The sequence below is a fragment of the Myotis nattereri genome (assembly GCF_964212035.1).
Source record: "Myotis nattereri genome assembly, chromosome: 14".
NCBI lineage: Eukaryota > Metazoa > Chordata > Mammalia > Chiroptera > Vespertilionidae > Myotis > Myotis nattereri.
The window spans coordinates 11,504,206-11,530,233 of NC_138089.1; the positions used below are offsets into that span (position 1 = coordinate 11,504,206).

The window sequence follows — 26,028 nt, forward strand, 5'->3', positions numbered from 1 at the left end:
GAGAGGAGGAAGGAGGAGACCGGGGAGGAGAGAAGAGGAAGAGGACTGTAGCAAAAAGACGGGAACAGACGAGAGATAAAGGGAAGAGAAATACGGGGAATTAGAGGGGCGCAGTGGGAGGAGGAGGAGAGACCACGGAGGGGGTGGGGTGGAGGAAGGCCGATTCCGAGCGGCCTGGACAGCGAGCGCGGAGGAGAGAGGAGATTGGAAGGGGAAGGAAAGCCGGGAGGCGAGAGGGCAGAGGAAACGAGAGACCGAGAGACCCGGAGAGGGACTGCGAGCGCCAGAAAAGAGAGCCCGCAATCAGCTCTCTCCCCCGGGGCGGGGAGTCCCAGAAAAGCTCATCTCCACGAGGCGGCCAAGATCGCGACCCGCAGCCTCCGCGCTCCCGGCGCCTCTGGCCGCCGCCTCCTGAAGCCGGAGGCCGGGAGTCCCGGAGTCCCGCACTGGCCGGGCAGGCACCGTCCGCCGTCTGGAAGGAGGCGGTCCGCACTCAGCTCGCTTTCCCCTCCCCTCTCCTGGAGGCGGGCACCCGGGGTATTTGAGCGGCGGAGGACCCGCGGCCCCCCCGCCTCCGCCCCCCATTCAAGAAGCCGCTCCGCTATCCGCGCCAGCACAGGGCGCGCGCCGCGCCTCGGAGCGCACGTTCGGCGCTTTCTCCTGCACGTTCCCCGGACATTATGCTGCCGAGCGGCGGAGCCGCAGTCCTCCAAGTGCTCCTCCTGCGGCTCCTGCGGCCCGAGCGGCTCAGCTCTCGGCAGGCGGCGGCATTGCTCAGCCGAGCGCGGACGGGACCCTCGCGGCGAGACCTCAGCGACTCCTAAAGTCACACATTGGCGGCGGGCGCCGGCCTCGGCGCGCTCTACGCGGCCGCTGCCTCGGGTCGCCGCCGCCAAGGAGGGCAGGAGGGAGGGGTGAGGGCAGCGGGGGAGGGGTGAGGAGCACCATGCAGTTTGTATCCTGGGCCACACTGCTAACGCTCCTGGTGCGGGACCTGGCCGAGATGGCGAGCCCAGACGCCGCGGCAGCCGTGCGCAAGGACAGGCTGCACCCGAGGCAAGGTAATGAGGCTCCGGCCCCGGGACCTTTCTGCCCCTGTCGCCGGCTCCCCAGCCTCCGCGCCGGGAGCGGGCACCCCGCAGCGGAAGCCTCTTTCCTTTTCCTAGAAAGAATGATTTCCCGCTTTGCAGCCTCTCCCTTCTTTAGGTCATTCCCAGCCAATTTCCAGAGAGTGACACTGGGGAAGGAACTTACCCCCACACCCTTTGCTTTTAACCTGCTTTTCTCCCTTCCCCAATCTCTGTCCCCCAAAGTACCATAACTCAGTAACTGGGGGCAATGGCTAGCAGCATGCTTTATTTTCCTGCGGGTATTCGTCAGAATCTGAAATTACTTTATATATTTTTGACTTGTTCGTGTTTCTGGCTCCTAAGGGTGTATCCTCAGCGTCTTGCACATTTCCCTGCTCTTCCTAGCACACAGTAGGTGCTCAGCAAATATTTGTCCACTGACTGAGGGTGAAGGGGTTGATTCAAATGGGAAAAGAAAACCCGCTGGAAAGCCACTCAGGACAAAGCCCTCCCTCACCTTTATTTTAATTTAAAACTTGCGGAAAACTAAATCACTGGTTGTGTGTCTCTGCTTCTCTCTGCAGTGAAATTATTAGAGTCCCTGAGCGAATACGAAATCGCGTCTCCCGTCCGAGTGAACGCTCTCGGAGAACCCTTTCCCACGAACGTGCACTTCAAAAGAAGGCGACGGAGCATTAACTCTGCCTCTGACCCCTGGCCTGCCTTCGCCTCCTCCTCTTCCTCCGCTACCTCCTCCCGGGCGCATTACCGCCTCTCCGCCTTCGGCCAGCAGTTTCTATTTAATCTCACCGCCCAGGCCGGATTTATCGCTCCACAGTTCACTGTCACCCTCCTCGGGGCGCCCGAGGAGAACCAGACAAAGTTTTATTCCGAGGACGAAGCAGAACTCAAGCACTGTTTCTACAAAGGCCACGTCAATACCAAGTCCGAGCACACGGCGGTCATCAGCCTCTGCTCCGGAATGGTGAGTGGGCGCGCGCCCCCTCTCCCCCCGCCCGCTGCGGGAAGACTTCATCGCCCTCCAGCCCGAGACCCTCAGGGCGCGAGTCTCTGCTCCGGCCCGGAGTGTGAGCTGGACGCCTGGAGGCCGAGGTGGCCAGCCCAGAGCGTGCGCTGACACTCGAGAGGCGAGCACGCGTCCGCCCCCACGGGGTTCTGGAATTTGGGAGCTTTCTAGGGTCCTAACCCTGCTCAGCTGCGCGCTAGAAGTTGGTTCCTACAACTCGGCCGCCCAGGAGCCGCTGAGTGTAGGGAGGGCCCCACTCCTTATTGGTGCGTCCTGAGTTGGGGGTGTGGGCAGAGGATCCCCAGGCTTGGGTGCGGGGAGTTCCCTCTGTGCATCGCGGAGGGCGGTGCGTAATCTGGAGTCCCCGCGTTCTCCCCTGGCCTTTCTTCACGCGCCAGGAGCCCTGAGGCTGACCGGATTGACAGGGAACAGGTCCCGTCCCGGAACGGAAGGGTGGGCCCAGCGCTCGGGGGCGGGGAGAAGGCGGCGCCTGCCTCGGACGCTGAATTGGGGAGGAAACGGGTAGTGGGGTGCGGCGCAGTCCGACTCTGCACCCTAGTGGTGGGGTGGCTCGGAGAAGCAGAGACATTGCGGGAGGGCCCGGAGAGGCGGAGATGTCAGTTCTTTTGGGGCTTCTGTCACCCCTTGGAGTTTCCCTAGAATCAGAAAAGGGAGCCTGCGGCGCACGTTTCCCTAGAGAGGGAGGGCGCGAGGGCGGGGCGGCCACCTCTCTGCGCAGCAAAGTATAGACTTAGCCTGGGATCCAAGCTGGTATCCTGCCCCCCCTCCCTATCCCCCAGGCTTACAACCCCCCCGCCCAACCTGCCCTTCAGGAGGTCCTACACGGCATCGCCCCCCCCCCTCCCCGTCCCCTCCCCGTGACATGTGAGGACCCGCAGTAAGATTCTGGCCCGATTGATAGCAGCCTTGACTTTCTCAAGCGACATGCGTTGCTGCCACGCGCGTGTGACGCAGAAACTTTCCCGGGTCAGGCTCTCCTAGCGCAGGGCGCCCGGTGATGCGTTAGTCTTCTCCTAAGCAACCCCACGCCCACTGTCACCTTTAAAGTGGGGGCATGGATACTTACCGGGGTGCTCGGCTGCCCCTCCACGCGCTGCTGTTCGGGGAGTCCAGAGATCCCCGTGGGGATGTCGCATCCATCTCCGCCGCTCAGCGGAGGGAGGGGTCCGGAGGGGAGCCAGGCAAACCTGAAGCCTGGGAGCGGGCAGGTTAAGCCTCTGGGAGGCGGGCATCAGGATGAGCCCCTTGAGCCCCCAGCAGAGAGCCGCGGCCAGACGTGGAGACTGGGGTGGGCGGAGACGGCAGTTTGGCGAAGGCAGAGGGGGTGCTGGTGAGTCATCGCTGCCTCCAGACCTAGGTAGGGCTGGAGCCCGGGAATCCTTCTGTTCCTCGAAAGGTTCCAGCCGGCCGGTGTGGGCATAAGCCGGGTGCCTGAGCCAAGGGCATCAGAGCGCCTGCAGATCCCAAGACGGTAACCCCGAATTTCAGAACCTAACGGGTCGGGCTGCGTCTGTACGTCAAGTTTGTAAACAGCCTTTACTCCGCCCCTTCCCCGCCTCCACACCCCGCTGAGTGGCCCCTGCGGTTGTAGGAATATTTTGCTGCGCAGGACCTTCTTGTCTATTGGCAGTTTTAGGCAGCCACTCGCACGTGGAACTGCGGGAGGTAACTCCTAGGCCACTGAGGACAGTTCTTCAGAAACGATGCCTAGACTCTGATAAGCCTATTGATATTGCATTGAATTTGCAAGCTGCCTCTTTTGGAGGAAGGGGGCAGTCCTAACATAATCCTAAATATATGCACACGTCAGTGATTAATCTACCCCCCAAACCCTCGCCCTTTGTCTTCCTTCTGAAACTTATCTTTCTCCACCTCCCTACCCTTCCAACCCCCCCCCACCCCCACCCCCCCCAGACTTCCCCTTACCATTTTTTGTAGCTGTGGAATTGTGGTATTCCCAGTGGCCTAAAAGCCCCCAGCAAATCTTTCACTCTTCAGGGTGGACCATGCTATTTCTGCCTCCCCCATCACCACACACACACACACACACACACACACACACACACACCTCACTAGTAAAGTATCCGTTTCCCTGAATTCCATCTCAGATGTGTCTCTTACCTTTTCTGAGCATCCCTGCCCTAACTCTAGCCCTCTTCACTTCTCTGCTCATTGGGACTGATGTCTAAGAAATATTGGTCTCTGGCTTTTCCTCCAGACTCTTCTCTCTTAAGCTCTACCACTAACAAATGAATGATCCCCGGGTGCAAGGCCACATGGTTCCCGGCTCACCAGCTCTGCACAGCGCATGCCCAGTCACAACTGTGAACTCCGTCTGGCCCTTGAGACCATTTGCAGTGCTTCTCACCCCTCTCAGGCCGGCAGGTCCAGGGCATCTCTCAAGCTTTCCTCGACAAGGCCTGTATTTCAGGCAACCTGCTTTTGCTTATTTTACTGAATTTTCCTCCTATCCTAATCCTGCCTCATTGCCCTTGGGCCTCCAGACTTATTTGTTCATCTCACCCAGCTTCACATGCTCAAATCATGCCCTTCTTTTGAAGTGTAACTTAAATGTAACTTAGATATCTTTCTCCCCCGGAAACATGTTCCTGGTCCTATGGACTGCTGCCATGTCTCCCCCTTCACCTTCATAGATGCATATGTGTATGTGTATTTCTCTACTGGTTCTTCTGTTTGCTCCCTTGTATTATTATAGTTCTCAGTAGGTATGTTCTGTCCCTTTCTCTTTGGCAGCAGGATCAACATCAATTCATTTCGCTTCCATATTGGAGCCTTAGATATTATAGGTGCACTAGAGACCTGGTGCACAAAATTCACGCACGGGGGGCGGGGGAGGGGGGTCCCTCAGCCTGGCCTGTGCCCTCTTGCAGTCCAGGGCTCTCGCAGTCCAGGACCCCTTACTCCTTACTGCCCGCCTGCAGCAGAGGCGGGAGAGGCTCCCGCCACCGCCGCTGCACTCGCCAGCTGTGAGCCGGGCTTCTGGTTGAGCAGCGCTCCCCTGTGGGAGCCCACTGACCACCAGGGGGCAGCTCCTGCATTGAGCGTGTGCCCCCTGGTGGTCAGTGCACGTCATAGCAATTGGTCGTTCTGCCATTCAGTTGATTTGCATATTAGGGTTTTATTATATAGGATACCCTGTATGTTTGAATAAATGTTCACCTTGACCAAGAAAGAATTACTCTTAGATCAAGCAACTACTTGTGAATCAACAACAAAATTAATTTGGCACTATATGGGTACCATTTATTGAACTGTCATTATGTGCTTTGCCTTATAATGAGTGCTTTGTGTATGCATCATCTCATAGAGAACCCTCACACAATCCGATCCTCAACTCATTTTACAGATGGGGACAGTGAGGCTTTGAGAGTTGGACGCTTGCTCGAAGTCTCACACTCCTAAGTGGCACAGCTGGCGTTCCCACCCAGTCTTTCTGACCCATGCATTTAGCCACTCAGAGACTGAATCCATATTCCTAAAGAGAATATAATTTAAAAAGGCACTGCACTGCCCTGGCTAGCGTCACCCCATGCACCAAAAGGTGTGGGTTTGATCCCTGGTCAGGGCACATTCCTAGGTTGCAGGCTCCATCCCTGGTCGGGGTGCATACAGGAGGCAACTGATCAATGTTTCTCTCTCATATCCATGTTTCTTTCTCTCTCACTCTCTCTTTCTAAGCATCAATAAAAACATGTCCGTGGGTGAGGATTTAAAAATAACAGTAAAGATAAAATAAAAAGGCACTGGACTGAAGTTGGGAAATCTGAGTTCTAGATTCAGCACTGGCTCTGTTCAGCTGCTGTGTACCACCAAAGGGCAACTGCGGACCAGCCACTTTCTCCCTCGGCTTCCCTTTTCACCAGCCGGGCCAGACCCTCTCCAGATGAACTCCCAGGTTTTCCCCAGTACTTACGGCCTGTCTCTAGTAGGTTTTACATATTGTAGCATATATCCTGCACTGTGTTCAGAGAACACCAGAGTTGAGTATTGGAAACAGAGAGAGCTGCCTGGATGAGAATAAAGTTGTTAAATCACTTCGCCAAAAACCAGCTACTCTTTTGCCTGCTCTGTGCACACCAGAGCTGTTCCCTCATTGAGCTAGTGGCCCCTAAATCATGTAGAGAACTTTTTAAAAAACATAGATGCTAGACCTTACCCCTGGAAATTCAATTTGCAGATAAGCGGTAATGCCCCAAATCTGAATTTTTAAAAAACTTCCCAAACAATTTTGAATCTTAGCTAGGTCTGGAACCTGCCCTAGCCTAATGCTTCACAAGCTTTATCGTGCATAAGAATACCATGGAGTGCTCATTAAAATTCCAACTCCTGCCCTGCCCTGAGATTTTGATTCAGTGGGTCAGATTTGGGGTGGAGCGTGATTATTTGAATTTCTAGCAAATTTCTGGATGATGCTTATAACCTTTATGGACAGTCATTTCCCTTGTGTCCAGGGAAAGGTGAAAGGTCTGCTTTTCCTTTCCTTTTTCTTTTTCTCCTTTTCTTTTCCCCCCAGTGCAGGAAAGGGAACAATGGAAAATGAGAGAAGGGTTTGACTCCTCTAACACATTGCACGACATGGGGAACTTTTTCATGCTCTTGTCATGTTTTGTTTGGGTAGGTCAACCTTGAGGCATCATTCATCATTTGCAAAACTGTGGGTATGTGAGAAGGAGAGGAGAAAGAGTTGCCACTTTCAAAGTGCTTAGAATGATTGGCAAACACAACTGTATCCGGGCGCTTAGAGGCTAACACCACAACACCAAAAGCCACTAATATGTTCTAAGCCCTTACAAGGTGCTAAGTACCTTAAGTGCATTATCTCATTTAATCTGCAGGATAATCCTTTATAGTAAGTTTATCCCTAATTGACGAACAAGGAAGCTGAGGTTCAGCATTTAAGGAACTTACCCAAGATGGGTGGCAAGATGGGTGGGTAAGAGGCTGTGCTGGGACTGGGACCTGTGTTGGGCAGCCCAGCCCCAAAGCCTGGTACTGAATCACTGCCTGTTGCAAAGGGAAGCAAAGAAAGGGTGGGAGAGACTCATGGGCTAGTGTCACAGGTGGAACCACCGTGAGTGCCTTGTGGTCAACATATGCTTCCTGAATTTGAAGTCATGATAATGCTTCCGAGGTTCAGCTTTTCTCTCAGAGATCACACGGGTCCCTCAATTTCCAGCTGTCTTCACACAGAGAAACACTGTCTGTCAACAGCCTGGAGAAGGGAATATGTGATTAGAACTTGAGCGCCAAGGAAGTATTCCTTAGAGACGGATTTGGTGAGCAGGAACAATAGTGTCAAGTCAAGGAGAAGGTACTGGTATGGCTGAGGATGAAAATAAATCGCTCTCCAAGTGTGTCCGCAGCATTTTCGGGTTAAGCAGCCCTCACGACAAAGGGATTGGGTCAAATGGCACCGTCTCCACTTTCAAATGTTTCATCTTTATGAAATCAACCTCTCATCTCTTCCTTTGCAGCTGGGCACATTCCGGTCCCAGGATGGGGATTATTTTATTGAGCCGCTGCTGTCCGTGGATGAACCAGAAGATGAAGATGAACAAAACAAACCCCACGTTATCTACAGGCTCAGCACCGCCCATGAAGAGCCCTCCACAGAAAGGCACGCGTGCGACACCGCAGGTATTCGTGTCTTCCTTCAGCAGAGATCCCACCCCTGTGATGGGTCATTGCCCGGCTGCAGACATGTAGCTCTTTCATAGGCTAAAAGCACTACCATTGCCATTGTCTTTTATTTGATCTTCCAGTGAGGTCGGAATATCCCCATTGTACAGATGTGAAAGCGAAAAAGATCCTTAGCACCTTGTCCCAGGTGGCACAGCTAGTAAGTGACAAGGCCAGGATTCAAACTCCAACAGCAGTGACTCCAAGCCCACTGTGGGCAGAGCCGCCTCTTTCGTTGAAGCTGCTAATATGACTAAGCTTAGTAATGTCCTAGGCCAGTGGTCGCCAAGCTTTTGGACCTCACGGATTACCAGTGGTCTGTGGACCATCGGTTGGCGACCACTGTCTTAGGCTATTAGAGCCATATCTTCAGTCAGCAATTGCTTATGTTTCTTGTTTTCTATTTCTTTATTTTATCATGTAAGGTTACAAATGGAACTCAAAAACTATGTGTTTCATGGGATTTTTCCTATCAGCTTCAGCTTAGCTCATGTTCTGTGGCTTCTGGAATATGTGACTGGAAGTGTGGGTTGCAAGGTCGGGTTTCTCTCAGATGCATCTGTGCCCACAGCTGGATCCTGGCCAGGTGCACTGAGGCTGCCTGCTGCCGGTGAGCTGGGCAGCATTCTCCCCGCACTGGCCCTGGCAGAGATGCTGAGGCTTTCAGAGATGACCCCATGACCCCACTGACGATCTCACAGCTAGACCATAAGGAAAACCTTTGTTGGCCTGTCTTATTCCATGGTTCGTTTTCTCTGTGCGTGTGTGCGTGTGTGCGTGTGTGCGTGTGTGCGTGTGCGTGTGCGTGTGAGAGAGAGAGAGAGAGAGAGAGAGAGAGAGAGAGAGAGGAGAGAGAGAAGGAGAAGACTTAATAATGCCTTTCAAAATACCCTCAAGGTTTATTTTTAAATTAACTACCCAAGTCAATGGACTTTGGATTGATTTTCTGGGCTAGAGGACAAGTCATTGTCAAATCTTGTTTAAACATAAAGAAGAGGGAATCTAAAAAGGTGAAGATTGAAGACAGTGGAAGATGCCTTACTTTTTCACAAAAGCTTATTTGGTTCTGGGCATTGTTGCTTTGGGGCCTTTAAGGGCCACAGTTCAGATCACCACGGCCAGCCTTTATTTTTCCTTCTGACTGGCTTGTCAGTGACCGGTGTGGTGGGCCCTTCCTTCATTCCAGCAGCTTTGACTGTTCCTCCAAAGGTTGCTGCTGAACTCGCCACTCTGGCTTCTCTCCTCCAGCCGCTCCTGCACCCCTTCTTTCAGCTCAGATGCAGGGGCTCACAGTAGTTGGAAAGAACTTTGGAGTATGGCACAGTTGCCAGCTGCCATTAGAGAGATGGGCCAGCAGGTCATGGCAACCTCCGAAACCAGGTAGCCTTCGCGCAGGGAGTGAAAATAGGTGGGGGGAAGACCCTCTGGCCAGAGAGGAAAACATCCTCTCAGTAAATATCAATCCATTTAGATTCAGGGATGCTCCCCCCCCCCACCACCCCCCCCACCCCCAGATCACTGAGTGGTAACCAAGAGTAACCAAGTGGCCTGCCCATGGAGCCATTCAGGAACCTTTGCTATTTTGTAAGCCCCTTTCTGCCCATCCTTCCCTTTGCATTTCCAGATGAAACCTCAGGTTCTGTCACATGGACACTCTCTATTTGACCCTGAACTTTGCACAAGGGAATGTAGTTGTCCTTATCAGTGAGACATACTTTCTGATAGGTGAGTGAAAGGCAGGGAGTAGGCCAACAGGAAAAGGATTGTCTTGTTTGCCTGGGCGTAGAAGACAGTGTTTATCTGTTGCTAAAATACCTCTCTCACCCTCCCATCTCAGCAAGGCCAGCTGTTTTTGCTTCTTAAGGCATTTAGGAATTATACACTTATTAACCCACCAATGCCACTTCTGTGGAAATAATCGGACAATTGTGTAAAGGTATTTATGGGAGAATACTCAGTACAGTGTTATTATAGAAAAACGCTGGAAACAACCTGAGTGCCCAGGGGTGGTGGGGGGTGAGGTATGCAGTTGATGGATTCCTATGCAGCTATTAAAAATGATGGCAGAGATGTATGTTAACAAACACAGAAATACGTATAGTATGTGAACAGGCAGTGATGATTCAGTGTATATGGTATGATTTCATTTTCTTAAATAATGAAGTGTGTGTGGGTGCATGGGGGTGTAGAGAAAAAATCTGAAGCAATATGCATGGACATATCAAAAGGAATTACTTCTGTTTGGCAGGAACAGAGGCAGTCCTTTATGTTCTTGTGTTTTTGCCATGATTCTGTAGCAGTTTCATAACCAGAAAACGGAGTTTGAAAAGAAATGGGGGTGGGGGCGTACTGTTACTGTGTGGCCCCATAGCACTTGTCACCAGGGACCAACAGGAAGCCAAGATCCTGTGCTCGCTTCCTTGCCTTTTCTTTTTCTTTTTGGGAATGAGAGAGTTTCGATGCCACACAGACAGAAATCCTGCTTTGTAGCTACTTCACTGGGACACTGGGCTGGTCAGAGCTGAGGGTCCCTCTCCACCTCACTAAATTCCTGGTACCCATTGGACTGACCTGGGGATGGCCATGGTTTAGTCTCCATTAGGGATTGCGGACCTGTCACCCCATTAGAACGTACTGTCACTTTTTGGTTAGGCTCCCAAGGGTATGATCATAAAGGCGGAAAAATAGTAAGATGATAATTAAAGTCATCATTTGTTGGTCTCATAGTATGCGCATGTGGGGTCTCAGTGCTACCCATGTTCCATACGTTATCATATGTAATCCATTCATCAACACTGCAACGTAGGTATTATTATCCTTATTTTACAGTTGAGAAAATGACAGCACTAAAGTCACACAGCTGGTAGGAAGTGGGCTGACTTGAGCCTGGGGCGGATCCCAGTGTGGTCCACTGTGAGCCAGGTTACCCTGAAAACAATGGAAGAAGCTGCCTTTAAAAAATGCTTTTTTACTTAAGATTTCAGAACATCCTTTTTGACTTCCATCTAATCTAATCCCTAAATGACACTAACAATGGCTGACGTTTGTTGAGCACGCGTTGTGTGGCAGGCACTCTTACCCATGTTTTATGTGGATTATATGTTTTAATCCTTACCTCCGCCTGGATTGATTTTGCAGTTGGGAAAATAGAGACACAGAGAAGTCCATACAAAGCTCATAAACATAGCCTTTGTCCTGGTCTCCTTAGAGCAGCGGTTCTCAACCTGTGGGTCGCAACCCCTTTGAGGGTCGAACGACCCTTTCACAGGGGTCACCTAAAACCATCCAAAAACACATATACAATTACATATTGTGTTTGTGATTAATCACTATGCTTTAATTATGTTCAATTTGTAACAATGAAAATACATCCTGCATATCAGATATTTACATGACGATTCACAACAGTAGCAAAATTACAGTTATGAAGTAGCAGCGAAAATAATTTTATGGTTGGGGGTCACTACAACATGAGGAACTGCATTAAAGGGTCGCGGCATTAGGAAGGTTGAGAACCACTGCCTTAGAGGATTCTTTGGCCGATCCTTCTGTTGATTCCATTGTATTCACATATGAATTACCTTTTCTGTAGGAATTTTTAAAAGCCTTCCCAGAATTTGATTTGATTTGAGGGGGGGGCTGCCTGGTGCCTGGACTTCCCACCCAGACTAATGAGTCACCAGGGACTGTGTCTCCAGCATGCCTCAGTTGGAGGGGAGGCTTGTTACACATTAACCTCTTGAATCCATTAATAATTTAGCATAGATTAGCTGATTAGATTAGCTGCCCTGAGCGTTGGGCCCAAATGGAGTGAGAGACAGAGCTGAGGAGCAGTTCTCTGAGGGGGCTTTAAGTAAACAATTCTGGGACCGCTGGAGGGTTCCAGGCAGTAATGGAAGCTTTGGCTGACTTCACAGTCCCGGCTGGGCCCCAGCAGGGCAGTGGTTGTTGGCTAATTTGTGATTTCTGTGAGAAGCTAGCCAGCCTCCATTTTCCCACACACGCTCATGCCCTCAGACCCTTCCCCCAGCCCCGGGGCCTGTGCACAGGAGGACAGGCAACAGGCGGGGCCATGGTTGCTTCCTTTGAGCCGGGAGCAGCTTGCTGGGGGGCAGGAGCTCCAGTGACTCCCATTTTACAGCTGAGAAGACTGACTGGGAGGGTCAATGGCCTGCCCGCAGCGTGTACAGGAAGCAGGGGCGCTCCAGCCTGGACTGGCTCGCCATTCAGGATAGTTCCTGCCATTTGGGGTCTATTGTGTTGACTTGATTTCCTTTCACTTACCCCTCAGCCTTCATACCTTTTTCTCTTTTTTATGTTCCTCAATGACTTGATGATTAATAAACAGTCAATATAAGCAATGACCTCTAAAAGCCTTAGTAAGTTATTAGAAAACTATTATTTTAAGTAACTGAATTCTTGAGCTTATTTCCTCTCCTTTATCTCGTTTGTAGCATACTATATATATATATATATATATATATATATATATATGTATATATATATATATATATATATACATATATATATATATATATATATATATATATATATATATATATATATATATATATATATATATATATATATATATATGTATATATATATATATATATATATATACATATATATATATATATATATATATATATATATATATATATATATATATGTATATATATATATATATATATATATATATATATATATATATATATATATATATATATATATATATATATATATATATATATATATATATATATATATATATATATATATATATATATATATATATATATTATATATATGACATCTTCTCTCTAAATATTCCAATCTACTTGTCTGGAAGATGAAGATATTTTCTTTCTTTCTTTCTTGTTGATATATTCTTATTGATTTTAGAGAGGAAGGGAGAGGGAGAGAATCATTGATTGGCTGCCTCCTGGACGCCCCCTACTGGGGATCAAGCAACCCCGGGCATGTGCCCTTGATTGGAATCCAACCCGGGACCTCTCAGTTCGCAGGCCGACTATCCACCAAGTCAAACCAGCTAGGGCTGAAGATACTTTCTTATATAACTGTAACATTATTTATGATGGTAAGGTAAATCAATGATAATTTCTCCATATCACCTAAAGAGTTCCTATAGTAAAGTTTTTCTAATTGTCCCCAAAATGCCTTTTTATATTCCTTCTGCTTAGATTGTGATCTAACCAAGGTCCACACATTGCGATTAGTTATGTCTCTTAAGCAACTTCACTTGTTGTCATTGCAGTTGTTAAAGTTGCTGGTTTAGTTTTAGTTTTGCTCCCATGGCCCCTTTTCTCCTTTCCACTTCGTTGGCTCTTTGCTTGGCCTTTGTCACCATAAGGTTAGGCTGCATTTGCAACCGTTTGAAAGAGCAGAGTCAGCACCCAAACCCAGAGCAGGTACCAAGAACTCCGCCAGCGGAAGGAGCCCCTGTCAGAGTGGCTCCACAGAGCACAGAAGGCGCTGTGGTCGGTGGCTTTTTGACGCCGTGTCTAGCAGCGGCCCCCCGACCTTTCAGACCTCACGGACCACCAGTGGTCCGCCGATCACCTGTTAGCGACCACTGTACACAACTGAAAATCATGAATGAAGAGGAAGCTTTCTGAGTATCACAAAAAGGATGAGGAAATGCAAGGTGTGCTGGTCTGTGCATGTGTGGGCTGTGGCCTTTGAGAAGGAACGAAATGAAACGGAGTGTAAATGTTGGCCAAGCGCTTCCTTCTGTATCGACCCCCATCTCTCAGGGAACGTGGGAATTAGAGTGGGTATGGAAAGCGGTTGGCCTGTGGTGCATGGATAAACTTCCAGTTGATGTGATTGGCCTCAGCATTTCTCTGTTAGTCTTTGTTTTACAAATCTTTTTATTTTCTAGTTGTTTCCCCCCATGTTTCTAGTAAGGTATAATTTACATGCAGTAACAGTCAGCCTTTCTATTGGCCAGTGCTGCAAGTTTTCAAAAATGTATATCGTCATGTCACCATCATCCCAGCCAACACAGAGAGGAATTCCTGTGTCTTGTGTGGCCAGCCGCCTTTTCTGTTTCTACAGGTTACCAGCCGTGGGCAAACTACGGCCCGCGGGCCGGATCCGGCCCGTATGAAATGAATAAAACTAAAAAAAAAAAAAGACCGTACCCTTTTATGTAATGATGTTTACTTTGAATTTATATTAGTTCACACAAACACTCCATCCATGCTTTTGTTCCGGCCCTCCGGTCCAGTTTAAGAACCCATTGTGGCCCTCGAGTCAAAAAGTTTGCCCACCCCTGGGCCCCTTCACAGCTGTCATAGAAATAAGATCACTGGGCATAGTGCTGCGGCTCATCCGGGTAGCCTGTATCAGAATTCATTGTTTTTCATTGTGAGCAGTTCCTTTGCATGAGTACACATACCACGGTTTGTTTATCTGACCCAGCTGAGGGACAAAGTTTTGACAATTACAAACAAATTCATACGCGTTCATTTCTCTTGGGTGAACACTTAGGTGGGAAATTGCTAGGTTGTATGATAAGAGTATGTTTAACTTCACAAGATACTGCCATCTGGTTTTTAAAGTGGCGGTACCATTTTGCAGTCCCAGCAGCAGGGTATAAAAGTTCCGTTTTTCTGCAGCCTCACTAGCATTTGTTATTGCCAATATTTGGTGTTGCCTTTTAATTTTAGCCCTTCTAATAGATTCGTAGCGGTATCTCCTCACAGTTTTAATTTGCATTTCCCTGATGACTAAGCATCTCTTCGTCTGCTTATTTGCCATCCATGTATCATCTTCGGTTAAGTGTCTAAATCTTTTGCCCACATTATAAAGAACTGGAATATTTCTTATTATTGAATTGAGATGTCTTTATATATTCTGGATAAAGCCCTGTTTCAGCTATGTAGTTCAAGTGTCTTCCCCCAGGGCACATGCTTGGTGCCAGCTGGATCCCAGGAGGGGGTGTGGCTCGGCTCTCGTTGTCCTCATTTGCAGACACTATTGCGTCCGTGGCTTCCTTACTTCAGTGCAGGCATTGCGTGTAGCACAGACAGCGCTGTCAGGGCGACACTGACAATGCACAGTGTAGGCTTCGGTAGAGAGTGTGTTCAAGACGCAGTGAAGAGAGATGGACTAGGAAAGGCTTGTTTGCGACTTGTCCTTGAAAGCAGTGCCTATGCCAACAGAGAAGGCGCTGCTGTTGTTATTTCTCATCCGTGTACGAAGACAGCTTCCCGCTCCCAGCCAGTGTGCTTTATGATGCGGGGGGGGGGGGGGGGTGTCTCTTTCCTCACAAGCGAAGCAGTTACAGAGGAAGCTTTGGGTGCCCGAGGATGCGAATATGTTCTCTCGCACAGAGCACGCACCACACAGGGGAGAGAAAGACACAGGAGGGGCACTGGTGTGACGTTCAGCCCTGTAAGGCCACGCTCCTGGGGGAAGAGGAATGGGACACATAACCCCACGATTTCCCAGAGTTCCTGTCCTGTGCTTTGTGGGCAATACAAGCGTTTTCCCAAAGGTTTCCTAATCCTTACATTTGATGCTGGTCCATTGTAACAAGTCCGATTAGAGAGAATGGAAGTGGTTTTCAGACACTGGTATCTGTTCTAGCAGGTCCAAAAATAAAAGCTACACAGCAAGCGATGGAGATGTGTGAGCTGTACTCCCCCTGACATTATTTGACATCAGCTACAGCCCACTTCTTTCCTGTTGGTCCCTGCATTGGGGTTCCTCTGTCTCTTGCCTGCCCACCCTGTCGCTGGGTGGTTATTGCTCCTGTGCACTGAGTGACAGTGGCCAAGAGAAGCAGTCCTTGGGTTTTTCTCCTTTCAAATCCTGGGGCTTCATTTTTCAGTGTTATTCACTTTTATCTTATAAGTATAAGAATTCCTATTTTTAATATTAGAGGGAGTTTGGAGAGAACTTCTACCCCAGAGAGCTTCACGGATTAGGCAGTGGTTCTCAACCTTCCTAATGCCACGGCCGGGAGCCTGTCCATCCTTGCTGTTTCAAGGGACCTGGCATATATGCATACTGTTCTTAATATGTTTTCTCACCTTCTTGGCACTATGTGTTTTAACCAAGGTCACCTCTCTGAGAAAGGTTGTTTCCCCAGGTAGGGATTTTCCCCTGAAGTTAGGGAGGGAATAAAACCCCTTAACTAAGTGCCAGGCGGGTAATTAATCACTTTAACTACGAACAATCATGCTTAAGCTACATAATCTTTACTCCCTGGAATGGAGATAAGAAACGCCCTAACCTTTGGAATAGAGATTGATAGGATTGGAATCAACTGGTATAAATACAGATGTAACAAGACAACAAGAGACAGAACCTAGACACAGAACATAGACACAGAACCTAGAGACAGAAGAACTTCACTGGAGAGAACATGGCAAAAGATCCTGGACAGAAACTGGCCACAGAACCTAGAGACAGAACCTAGCGAGAGAACCTGACTGAAGAACCTAGAGACAGAACCTGGCTACAGAACCTGGATAGAACATGGCAAGAGAACCTGACTAGAATGTGGTGACTGAACCTGGCTGGAGAACCTACAGAACCAGGCAAGAGAACCCAACCATGCTGATCAACTGAATGCTGCCTCTGTGTCATTCCTTCTTCGCCAACTCCGTCCACACCTTTGGGGACCCCTGGACCTGCTGGGGTTGGACCCCAGCATGCCGCGACCATTTAATACAGTTCCTCATGTTGTGGTGACCCCCAACCATAAAATTATTTTCGTTGCTACTTCATAACTAATTTTGCTACTGTTATGAATCATAATGTAAATATCTGATATGCAGGATATATTTTCATTGTTACAAATTGAACATAATGAAAGCATAGTGATTAATCACAAAAACAATATGTAATTATATATGTGTTTTCGGATGGTCTTAGGTGACCCCTGTGAAAGGGTCGTTCGACCCCCAAAGGGGTCGCGACCCACAGATTGAGAACCTCTGGATTAGAGGACCAAGACTCAGAATTTCAATTGGAGCTAGAGCGAATGGAAAGGTGGCCCAGACAGGCCTCTTCCTTCCCAGCCCTGTGTTCTCTTCAGGCTGCAAGTTGCAGAAAAGCTGGCTGGGAAGGTGCTTAGAAAGAGGATGTTCCAAAGTGCCACTCAAGCCCTGGCCAGTGTGGCTCAGCTGGTTGAGTGGTGCCCCCTGCACCAAGAGGTCATAGGTGGATTCCCAGTCAGGGCACATGACTGGGTTGCCGGCTGGATCCCGGGTAGAGGTTGTGCAGGAGGCAACTGATCGATATTTGTCTCTCATATCCATGTTTCTCTCTCTCGCTCTCCTTTCCTCACTCTTTAAAATCAATAGAAACTTTTTTTTTTAAGTGGTACTCAAGTGACATATTGAAAGTGCCACTGGATTTAAGTGTAAGAACAATTAAGAAACCAGTGAGATCATTTCAGTTATCTTATGGCTTTGGAGAAAGACAACAGACTTTTAATTCATTTAAGGAATTAAGTTATTACAGGAGAGCTGAATTTACAGAAACTAAATATTTGAGCTGGCCAGGTGCTGCAAGCAAGTGACCTACGGCTGGGAGGGTTCCTGGCCAGGTGCTGTGGGAAAGTGACCTATGGCTGGGAGGGTTCCTGACCAGGTGCTGTGGGAAAGTGACCTATGGCTGGGAGGGTTCCTGACCAGGTGCTGTGGGAAGGTGGCCTATGGCTGTGCAGGTTCCTGACCAGGTGCTACGGGAAGGTGGCCTATGGCTGTGCGGGTTCCTGACCAGGTGCTGTGGGAAGGTGACCTGTGGCTGTGCGGGTTCCTGGCCAGGTGCTGTGGGCAGATGACCTATGGCTGTGCGGGTTCCTGGCCAGGTGCTGTGGGAAGGTGGCCTGTGGCTGTGCGGGTTCCTGGCCAGGTGCTGTGGGAAGGTGGCGTGTGGCTGTGCGGGTTCCTGGCCAGGTGCTGTGGGAAGGTGGCCTGTGGCTGTGCGGGTTCCTGGCCAGGTGCTGCGGGAAGGTGGCCTGTGGCTGGGAGGGTTCCTGGCCAGGTGCTGCGGGAAGGTGGCCTGTGGCTGGGAGGGTTCCTGGCCAGGTGCTGCGGGAAGGTGGCCTGTGGCTGTGCGGGTTCCTGGCCAGGTGCTGCGGGAAGGTGGCCTGTGGCTGTGCGGGTTCCTGGCCAGGTACTGCGGGAAGGTGGCCTGTGGCTGTACGGGTTCCTGGCCAGGTGCTGTGGGAAGGTGGCCTGTGGCTGTGCGGGTTCCTGGCCAGGTGCTGCGGGAAGGTGGCCTGTGGCTGGGAGGGTTCCTGGCCAGGTACTGTGAGAAGGTGGCCTGTGGCTGTGCGGGTTCCTGGCCAGGTGCTGTGGCAGATGGCCTGTGGCTGTGCGGGTTCCTGGCCAGGTGCTGTGGGAAGGTGGCCTGTGGCTGTGCGGGTTCCTGGCCAGGTGCTGTGGGCAGATGACCTATGGCTGTGCGGGTTCCTGGCCAGGTGCTGCAGGAAGGTGGCCTGTGGCTGGGAGGGTTCCTGGCCAGGTGCTGTGGGAAGGTGGCCTGTGGCTGGGAGGGTTCCTGGCCAGGTGCTGTGGGAAGGTGGCCTGTGGCTGGGAGGGTTCCTGGCCAGGTGCTGCGGGAAGGTGGCCTGTGGCTGTGCGGGTTCCTGGCCAGGTGCTGCGGGAAGGTGGCCTGTGGCTGGGAGGGTTCCTGGCCAGGTGCTGTGGGAAGGTGGCCTGTGGCTGTGCGGGTTCCTGGCCAGGTGCTGTGGGAAGGTGGCCTGTGGCTGTGCGGGTTCCTGGCCAGGTGCTGTGGGAAGGTGGCCTGTGGCTGGGAGGGTTCCTGGCCAGGTGCTGTGGGAAGGTGGCCTGTGGCTGTGCGGGTTCCTGGCCAGGTGCTGCGGGAAGGTGGCCTGTGGCTGTGCGGGTTCCTGGCCAGGTGCTGCGGGAAGGTGGCCTGTGGCTGTGCGGGTTCCTGGCCAGGTGCTGTGGGTAGGTGGCGTGTGGCTGTGCGGATTCTTGGCTAGGTGCTGTGGGAAGGTGGCCTGTGGCTGTGTGGGTTCCTGGCCAGGTGCTGTGGGAAGGTGGCCTGTGGCTGTACGGGTTCCTGGCCAGGTGCTGCGGGAAGGTGGCCTGTGGCTGGGAGGGTTCCCAGGGAGCTCCACTGTGATCAGAGCACAGCATGCCCCTGGACCACTCGTTGCCGTAGAGGCTGGAACACCGACATCAGGATGAGAAAGGGTTGGTACTGCAGACTGTGGTGTGCAAACTTGTCCTCATCCTGTGGGAACTGGGAGGCTGTGCAGCAAAGGAATGTGGGAGATATGCTCTCCAGGAGTTGCTAGAAGCTTTTTAAAAGAGATCCTGCCCAACTGCTCTTTAGTCTCTGATAAGGGAGTGATACCTAGACCCACCACAGGCATCCGCTCTGCCTTGGGCCACCCAGGAGCTGCTGTCAGATAGCAGGAAGCCCTGGAGCCACTCCATTCCGCAGCCCTAAAAGGGTGCTACCCTCAAATGAGTCACCACAGCCACACCCCTCAGCGTGGACCCAGCCCCAGGCCCAGTGCAGCTTGTTACGTGTATTAAAGCATTTAACTCCCCTCCTAGGGAGGAACCATTCGGATCCCATTTTACAGATGAGGAAACGGGACACAGAGGGCTTAAGTGACTGCCAGGGTCACACCGACTGAATGTGGAGCAGCGGGGATTTGAACACAGGTCTCTCTGACTCCCAGGCCCCAACTCTTATCTAGCATATCTCACTGCCGCCAGTAGTCACTGTGCACACACTAAATGCCTGGAATGCACCGTCCTATAGAGCAGCCAGTAGCCCCGTGTGGCTCCTGAGCCCTTGAATGTGGCCAGTGCCACGTGTTGCAATGACAATATGTTGCATATATTGACTTCAGTAGAATAGCAGAGTATTAAAATTAATTTCACCTGTTTCTTTTGGCTTTTTCTTTTAATGTGACTGTTAGACATTCTTAGGTTCCAGGTGTGGCTCACATTTTGTTTCTACTGGAAAGTGCTGACTAGAAGATCCCAAGGCATGTCGAAACGGGGCCACAGACAGTGCAGGGGGCCATGAGCCGCTGGCACCCGCCAACCAGCAGGGCCTAGCTCCCCTGATTGCTTAGAGATGGAGTGAGTCAGAACCAGCATTTCCCAAAGGGTGTTTTGCAGGATATTAATAGCAAAATCAAACAGTCTCTTAGTAAAATATAGACTTGGGTATGTCCAGCATTTTATAACTTCAAATAGATGTTCTTTAAATACTTTCTCGAGTTGTTTCAAGTGTGCCTCAGTTTCCTCGTGTGTGCCTTGGAGACAGCAGTCCCCACGGTGTCTGGGTGCCGTGAGGAATAACAGACTAATCCGTGTGCAGTGCTTGGAGGAGAGCCTGGCAGGGCGGCCTCCGACAGGGGGAGTTGGTACTATGGTAGCGGCCGTCTCGCCATGACAGCCAGAGGGGCAGCAGGATGCTGAGGGAGGGTGTGAGCAGGGCCTGTGGGGGTGGTGCCCCAGCTCTCGGATCTGATTCAGCAAATTTAACTCCCCAGGTAGCTGGAGGCACCCACTCCTAGAAAATAGTGTGCTGACCCTCAGACATAGCTCCCGCCACCCACCTCCCAGCACAGCCCCTTGAACTGCAAGAAGCTTCTCACATTCTTCTTCCCCGAGCAGCACCCGGCAGTACCCTCCTTCCATCCCTCTCTTCCCAGGGCGCTCGGTCCCCTCACCTGCCCCACAAACTGGCCAAGGTCCTGGGAGTGCCCTAGTTCATGGTTAAACCAATGTAAACTGGTTTCTTTGCTGCAAGACTTCTCCAAGCTCTTAAAATGCTAATGTGCCTGGGAGAGGTCCCAGATGTGAATGCGCTTAAAGGGTTTTTGCAAAGCTACCTGGTTTGTTTTTGGAAATATCTTCTGGGACTAATGTTCCGGAAACCACTCAGGGAAACATAAAGGTTCTGGGAGCCAAAAAGAAGGCTTAGCAGCATAATCTCTCCCTCCACTGCCCTTTGCACACATTTCATCAGTATTGAGCATGGAGCGCCATCAGACACGGGCATGCCACACACACACACACACACACACACACACACACACACGGACACGGACACGCACCCATGCCCACACAGAGCTCACAAAGTGATGCACACGGGGACTGCTGTTTTTAAAGCTAGCAAATTGAGGGCCCTTTTAAAAAAGTAAACCTTGGTAATTTCATTCATGCCCTTTAAAGCTTTATAAACACAGAACAATCCCACCTCCCTCAGCACCCACCCCCCCCCCCCCCACCACCACCACCCAATTTTTGGAAACACATTGTCCTGTACTATTAGAACATTCGTTGTTTTATGGCTGTTTTTGTTTTTCTGTTTCATCTCTTCCTCCGCACGCTGTTTATCCACCTTCCACTGACCCCGCAGACTGCTTCTCCGTCCCTCCCTGCAGGCCCCGCCGAGTAGCTCTCTGAGCACAGGCCCAGAGCCCAAGCTTAGAGCTGAGGAGGACTCAGAGGGCAGGGAGCTGCCTTGGCTTCCTCTCTTGCTCCCGTGTTATGAGCCCTTGGAGCGCGTTGAGAAGTGCAAGTGCTTGCAGTTGTTTACATGGAATTACATCGCAGACTGTGTCTTCTCACTCTCAACCCTCATGTGTTGTTACCTAGATTGAAAGTTCTGTGGAGGCAGGGCCTGGCCTTTACTGTCGTTCTTTCCTTCCTTCCTTCCTTCCTTCCTTCCTTCCTTCCTTCCTTCCTTCCTTCTCTCCCCCCTTCTTCCCTTCCTCTCTCCTTCCTTCCTTCCCTCTCTCCCTCCCTCCCTCCTTCCCTTTCTTCCTTTTAACTCTCCTTTCCCATAGAAGGTTCCTTCTAAAGCAGTGGTTCTCAACCTTGGCTGCACATTAGAATCACCTGGGAATCTTTTTAAAATCCTGATTTCTGGGCCTCATCCTCCAGAAATTCTGTTTCTTTGTTATGGGGTGGAGCCACAACATTAATAACAAAGAAACAGAATTTCCGGAGGATGGGGCCCAGAAATCAGGATTTTAAAAAGATTCCCAGGTGATTCTAATGTGCAGCCAAGGTTGAGAACCACTGTTGTAAAGTTGTTTTGCTTGAGAAACCCTAATGTCAACATACTAACTTATGAGGAGAGGGCATTGCATGCGACTAGTGAAACAGTACCAGCTAGTAATGACCATGAGAAGTATTTCATGGCTCCTCCCTGTGCGTCACACACCTCTCGCGCTAGGGGCGTTGTATGTGTTTCTCTTTTCGTCGGCACAGTTAGCCCGTGAGTGTGCGCTGTTTTATCCTCATTTCACAGATGAGGAACCTGAGGCTGGGGGCAGGCTGGTGAGCCAGGGCTGCTTGGCAACAGAAACCAGGGCAAAACCCGGGGCTGTGCTTCCTGTCCAGCTTCCTCCTGGCTGTCAGGCCGACCCGGGCGGAGAGAAAGGGACTTGCTCTTGTCATCCCTAAGCTCCTGGACTGGGATTGCGCTGCCCACTTACACCGGGAGGTGGCAGGTGGCTGGGTGCCTTAGGAAGCTCAGTTAAATTTTGATAAACCTTATAAAAACAGAGGGCAGCAATGAACTTCTCAGCCGCTACTGTTAGCATTCACATCTCAGCCCACTGCAGTGGGTGGGAAACACTGGGTGAGTAACTGCTGGATGAGTCCGGTACTTAGGAATGGAATATGCAATGTGCTGCCTGGCCTTGGGGAAGTGAAACTCATTTAAAACAGTTCCACTGATAAGTAAGCAAATATTCAAGTTGGTTGTGAGGTTTTTAAATAATTGTACCATCTTAAATTTTTACAACAGTTTCTCTTTAAGTCTTATTCTTATTTTGCTCTTTTGTTCAGCTTATCTGCAGCTCAGTGCCTTTCGCAAAGTAGGTGCTCAAGAAGTAATAATAATTAAATTATAAAGTCAATGTATAACTCACAAAGGATTTTCCATATACTTTCTCACTTTAAAAAAACGGCGTTAAGATGGAAGCAGATATTTTTATGCTCCTTTAAGAGGTCAGGAAACTGGGACTTAGAAAAGGTCATTTTAGAGTACAAACAGCTTCTATCTTTGACATTGTTATTTTAAGCCAGAAAATTGTTTTTAACGGTTAGTCACTCTCCCATAAGTGGTTCCTTTTCATTCTAACTTACTTTATGACTACTAAAAATAGGAAAAAATTACCATAGTTATGGTACCAAACATGGTTACCATATGACCCAGGAGTTCTTCCTATGTGGTAGACACTTTACCTGTATGATCTACAGCTGGTTCTCAAAGCAACTCTACGAGATGGTACTGTTCTTACCCATCTTCTCACATGGGAGAAGGAGAGTGGCAAGTCACTCACTTGCCCAAGGTCAAATAGAACTTGGAGCTGGCTCCCTCAGAGCAGGCGATCTTAAAACACTGGCTGTCTGTGGAGTCAGCGTCACCACTTCCCCTCATGGCGTCAAGGCCAGAACAGTAGTAACAGCCAGCATTAACTCACGTCCTCGGAATAAGATGTGATGGCTGCGGTGCCTCTGACTTTCATTAGGAAGCACAGGATGGCCAGTGAGAGCTTTTTCACATGCCTGAATGTTGTTTCCATGCACATGCAAGGGTTCACATTGCAAAAGAATGCAAATGTGCGCTTGATTTCTGGAGGTGTCAATAGCATATTTTTTTATTAAGTCTCATATTTTAGAGCACTTTTAAGTTCACAGAAAAACTGAGATGAAAGTACAGAAATTGTCATACATCCCATCCCCACAAATGCACACCCTCCCCCACCCTTAACATCCTTCCCCGGAGTGGTACAGTTGCTACAATTGATGAACTAACACTGATGCATGATAATCGCCCAAAGTCCGTAACTCCCTGTGAGTTTTGTACGTTCTGTGGGCTTGGACGAATATTGATTGACACGTGTCCATCATTATTATGGTGTCATCCAGAGTGTTTTCAGTGTCCTGAGCATCCTCTGAATGCTCTGCCTATGTATCCCTCCCAAGCCCCAATCCCGGGCTATCACTGATCCTTTACTGTCTCCATTGTTTTGCCTTTTCTGGAATGTCACATGATTGGACTCACAGTATGCAGCCTTTTCAGATTGGCTTCTTTCGCTTAGTAATATGCATTTAAGTTTCCTCCAGATCTTTTCATGGCTTGATAGCTTATTTCTGTTTAGTCCTGAATAATATTCCATTGTCTGATGTATCTCAGTTTGTCCCTTCATCTACTGAAGGACATTTTGGTTGCTTCCAACTTTTAGCAATTATGAATAAAGCTGCTAGAAACATCCACGTGTATGTTTTTAGCAGACATAAATTTTCAGCTTGAGTAAAGACTAAGGAGCGTGATTGCTGTATTATACATTAAGAGTATATATATGTTGCCCTAACCGGTTTGGCTCAGTGGATAGAGCATCAGCCTGTGGACTCAAGGGTCCCAGGTTCGATTCCAGTCAAGGGCATGTACCTTGGTTGCGGGCACATCCCCAGTAGGGAGTGTGCAGGAGGCAGCTGATTGATGTTTCTCTCTCATCGATGTTTCTAACTCTCTATCCCTCTCCCTTCCTCTCTGTAAAAAAAAATCAATAAAATATATATATATTTTTAAAAAAGAGTATATGAAGAACTTTTTTTTTTTAATATATTTTATTGATTTTTCACAGAGAGGAAGGGAGAGAGACAGAGAGTTAGAAACATCGATGAGAGAGAAACATCGATCAGCTGCCTCCTGCACATCTCCCACTGGGGATGTGCCCGCAACCCAGGTACATGCCCCTAACCGGAATCGAACCTGGGACCCTTCAGTCCGCAGGCCGACGCTCTATCCACTGAGCCAAACCGGTTTCGGCTATATGAAGAACTTTTATAAGAAACACCTAACCTCTCTTACAAAGTGGCTGCACCATTTTGCATTCCCACCAGCAATGAGGGAAGGTTCCTGTTGCTCCACATCCTCTCCAGCATTTGTGCTGGATTTTGGCCATTCTAACCAATGGGTAGTGTTATCTCATTGTTGTATTAATTTGTATTTCCCTGATAACATATGATGTAGAGCACATCTTTATATACTCATCTGCCATCTGTAAATCTTCTTTGGTTCAACTTGCTACTCTAAGATATGAACTAGGTCAGGTTGCTCATCAGCTATTTAATGAAGTAAACGTGATTAATTGTTGAGACATTCTTAAAGAAAAGAACCATAAAAGATGATTTCCTATTTCTGAGTGGCACATTTGAACGTCAGAAAGAGGCATGAAAATGGTGCGGCCACTGTGGAAAACAATTTGGCAGTTCCTCAAAGTGTTAAACATGGTTACCATATGACCCAGGAGTTCTACTTCTAGGTGTCTACCCGAGAGGATGTAAGCATGGCCACACAAAAGCTTGCACACACATGTTCATAAAAGCATTATTCAATTGAGTTGTTGTACCCAAATGTCCACCAACTGATGAACAGATATACAAAATGTGAGATAGCCACACAGCGGAATAGTATTTGGCAATGAAAAGTGATAGAGTGTTGAGACATGCTACAACATGGATGAGCTTTGAAAATATGCCAAGTGAGGGAAGCCAGCCACAGAAAGCCACGTGCTATATGACTCCATTTGTATGAAATGCCAGAACAGACAAATTTACCAGTTTACTGATTGGCAGATGCTGGAGGGAGACGGGGCGTGGGCAGTGACTGCTAATGAGCACAGGGTTTCTTTCTGGGATACTGAAAATATTCTAAAACTTGATAATAGTGATTATTTCACAACTCTCTGAATATACTAAAAACTACTGAACTCTATACTTTGAAGGAGTGAATTTTATGGTATACAAATTATATCTCAATAAAAGTAATAATGAATGTGTGGAAAGGAAGGTCAAAAAATATACAGACCAGCCCTGGCCAGTTGGCTCAATTTGGTTAGAGCGTTGTCCCATGCACCAAAGGTGGTGAGTTCGATTCCTGGTCAGGGCACATACTTGGGTTGTAGGTCCAATCCCAGGTCAGGATGCATGCATGAGGCAACAAATTGATGTATCTCACATCAATGTTTCTCTCCCTCTCACTTTCCCTCCCTTTCCCCCTCTCTTCCTTTCTTTTAGAGTCAATGAAAAACATATCCTCAGATGAGGATTATTTTTAAAATATCTATCTATATCTATATCTATATCCATATCTATATCTATACCTATATTTATCTAATTTTTATACTATACTTTCCACAAGGATGAA

General features: G+C 49.2%; 1 protein-coding gene across 1 annotated transcript in view; it reads left to right on the forward strand.

The window, feature by feature from the left end:
• Positions 1-946: 946 nt before the first annotated feature.
• ADAMTS9 (ADAM metallopeptidase with thrombospondin type 1 motif 9) overlaps positions 947-26,028 on the forward strand; it is a gene marked incomplete at its 5' end in the record, with an annotated part of 167,331 nt that continues 142,249 nt past the window's right edge. The window contains 3 exons of the mRNA XM_081106532.1: positions 947-1,061; positions 1,655-2,055; positions 7,614-7,776. Coding sequence (XP_080962658.1) covers positions 947-1,061; positions 1,655-2,055; positions 7,614-7,776 — 679 coding nt within the window. The remainder of the gene's footprint in view (positions 1,062-1,654; positions 2,056-7,613; positions 7,777-26,028) is intronic.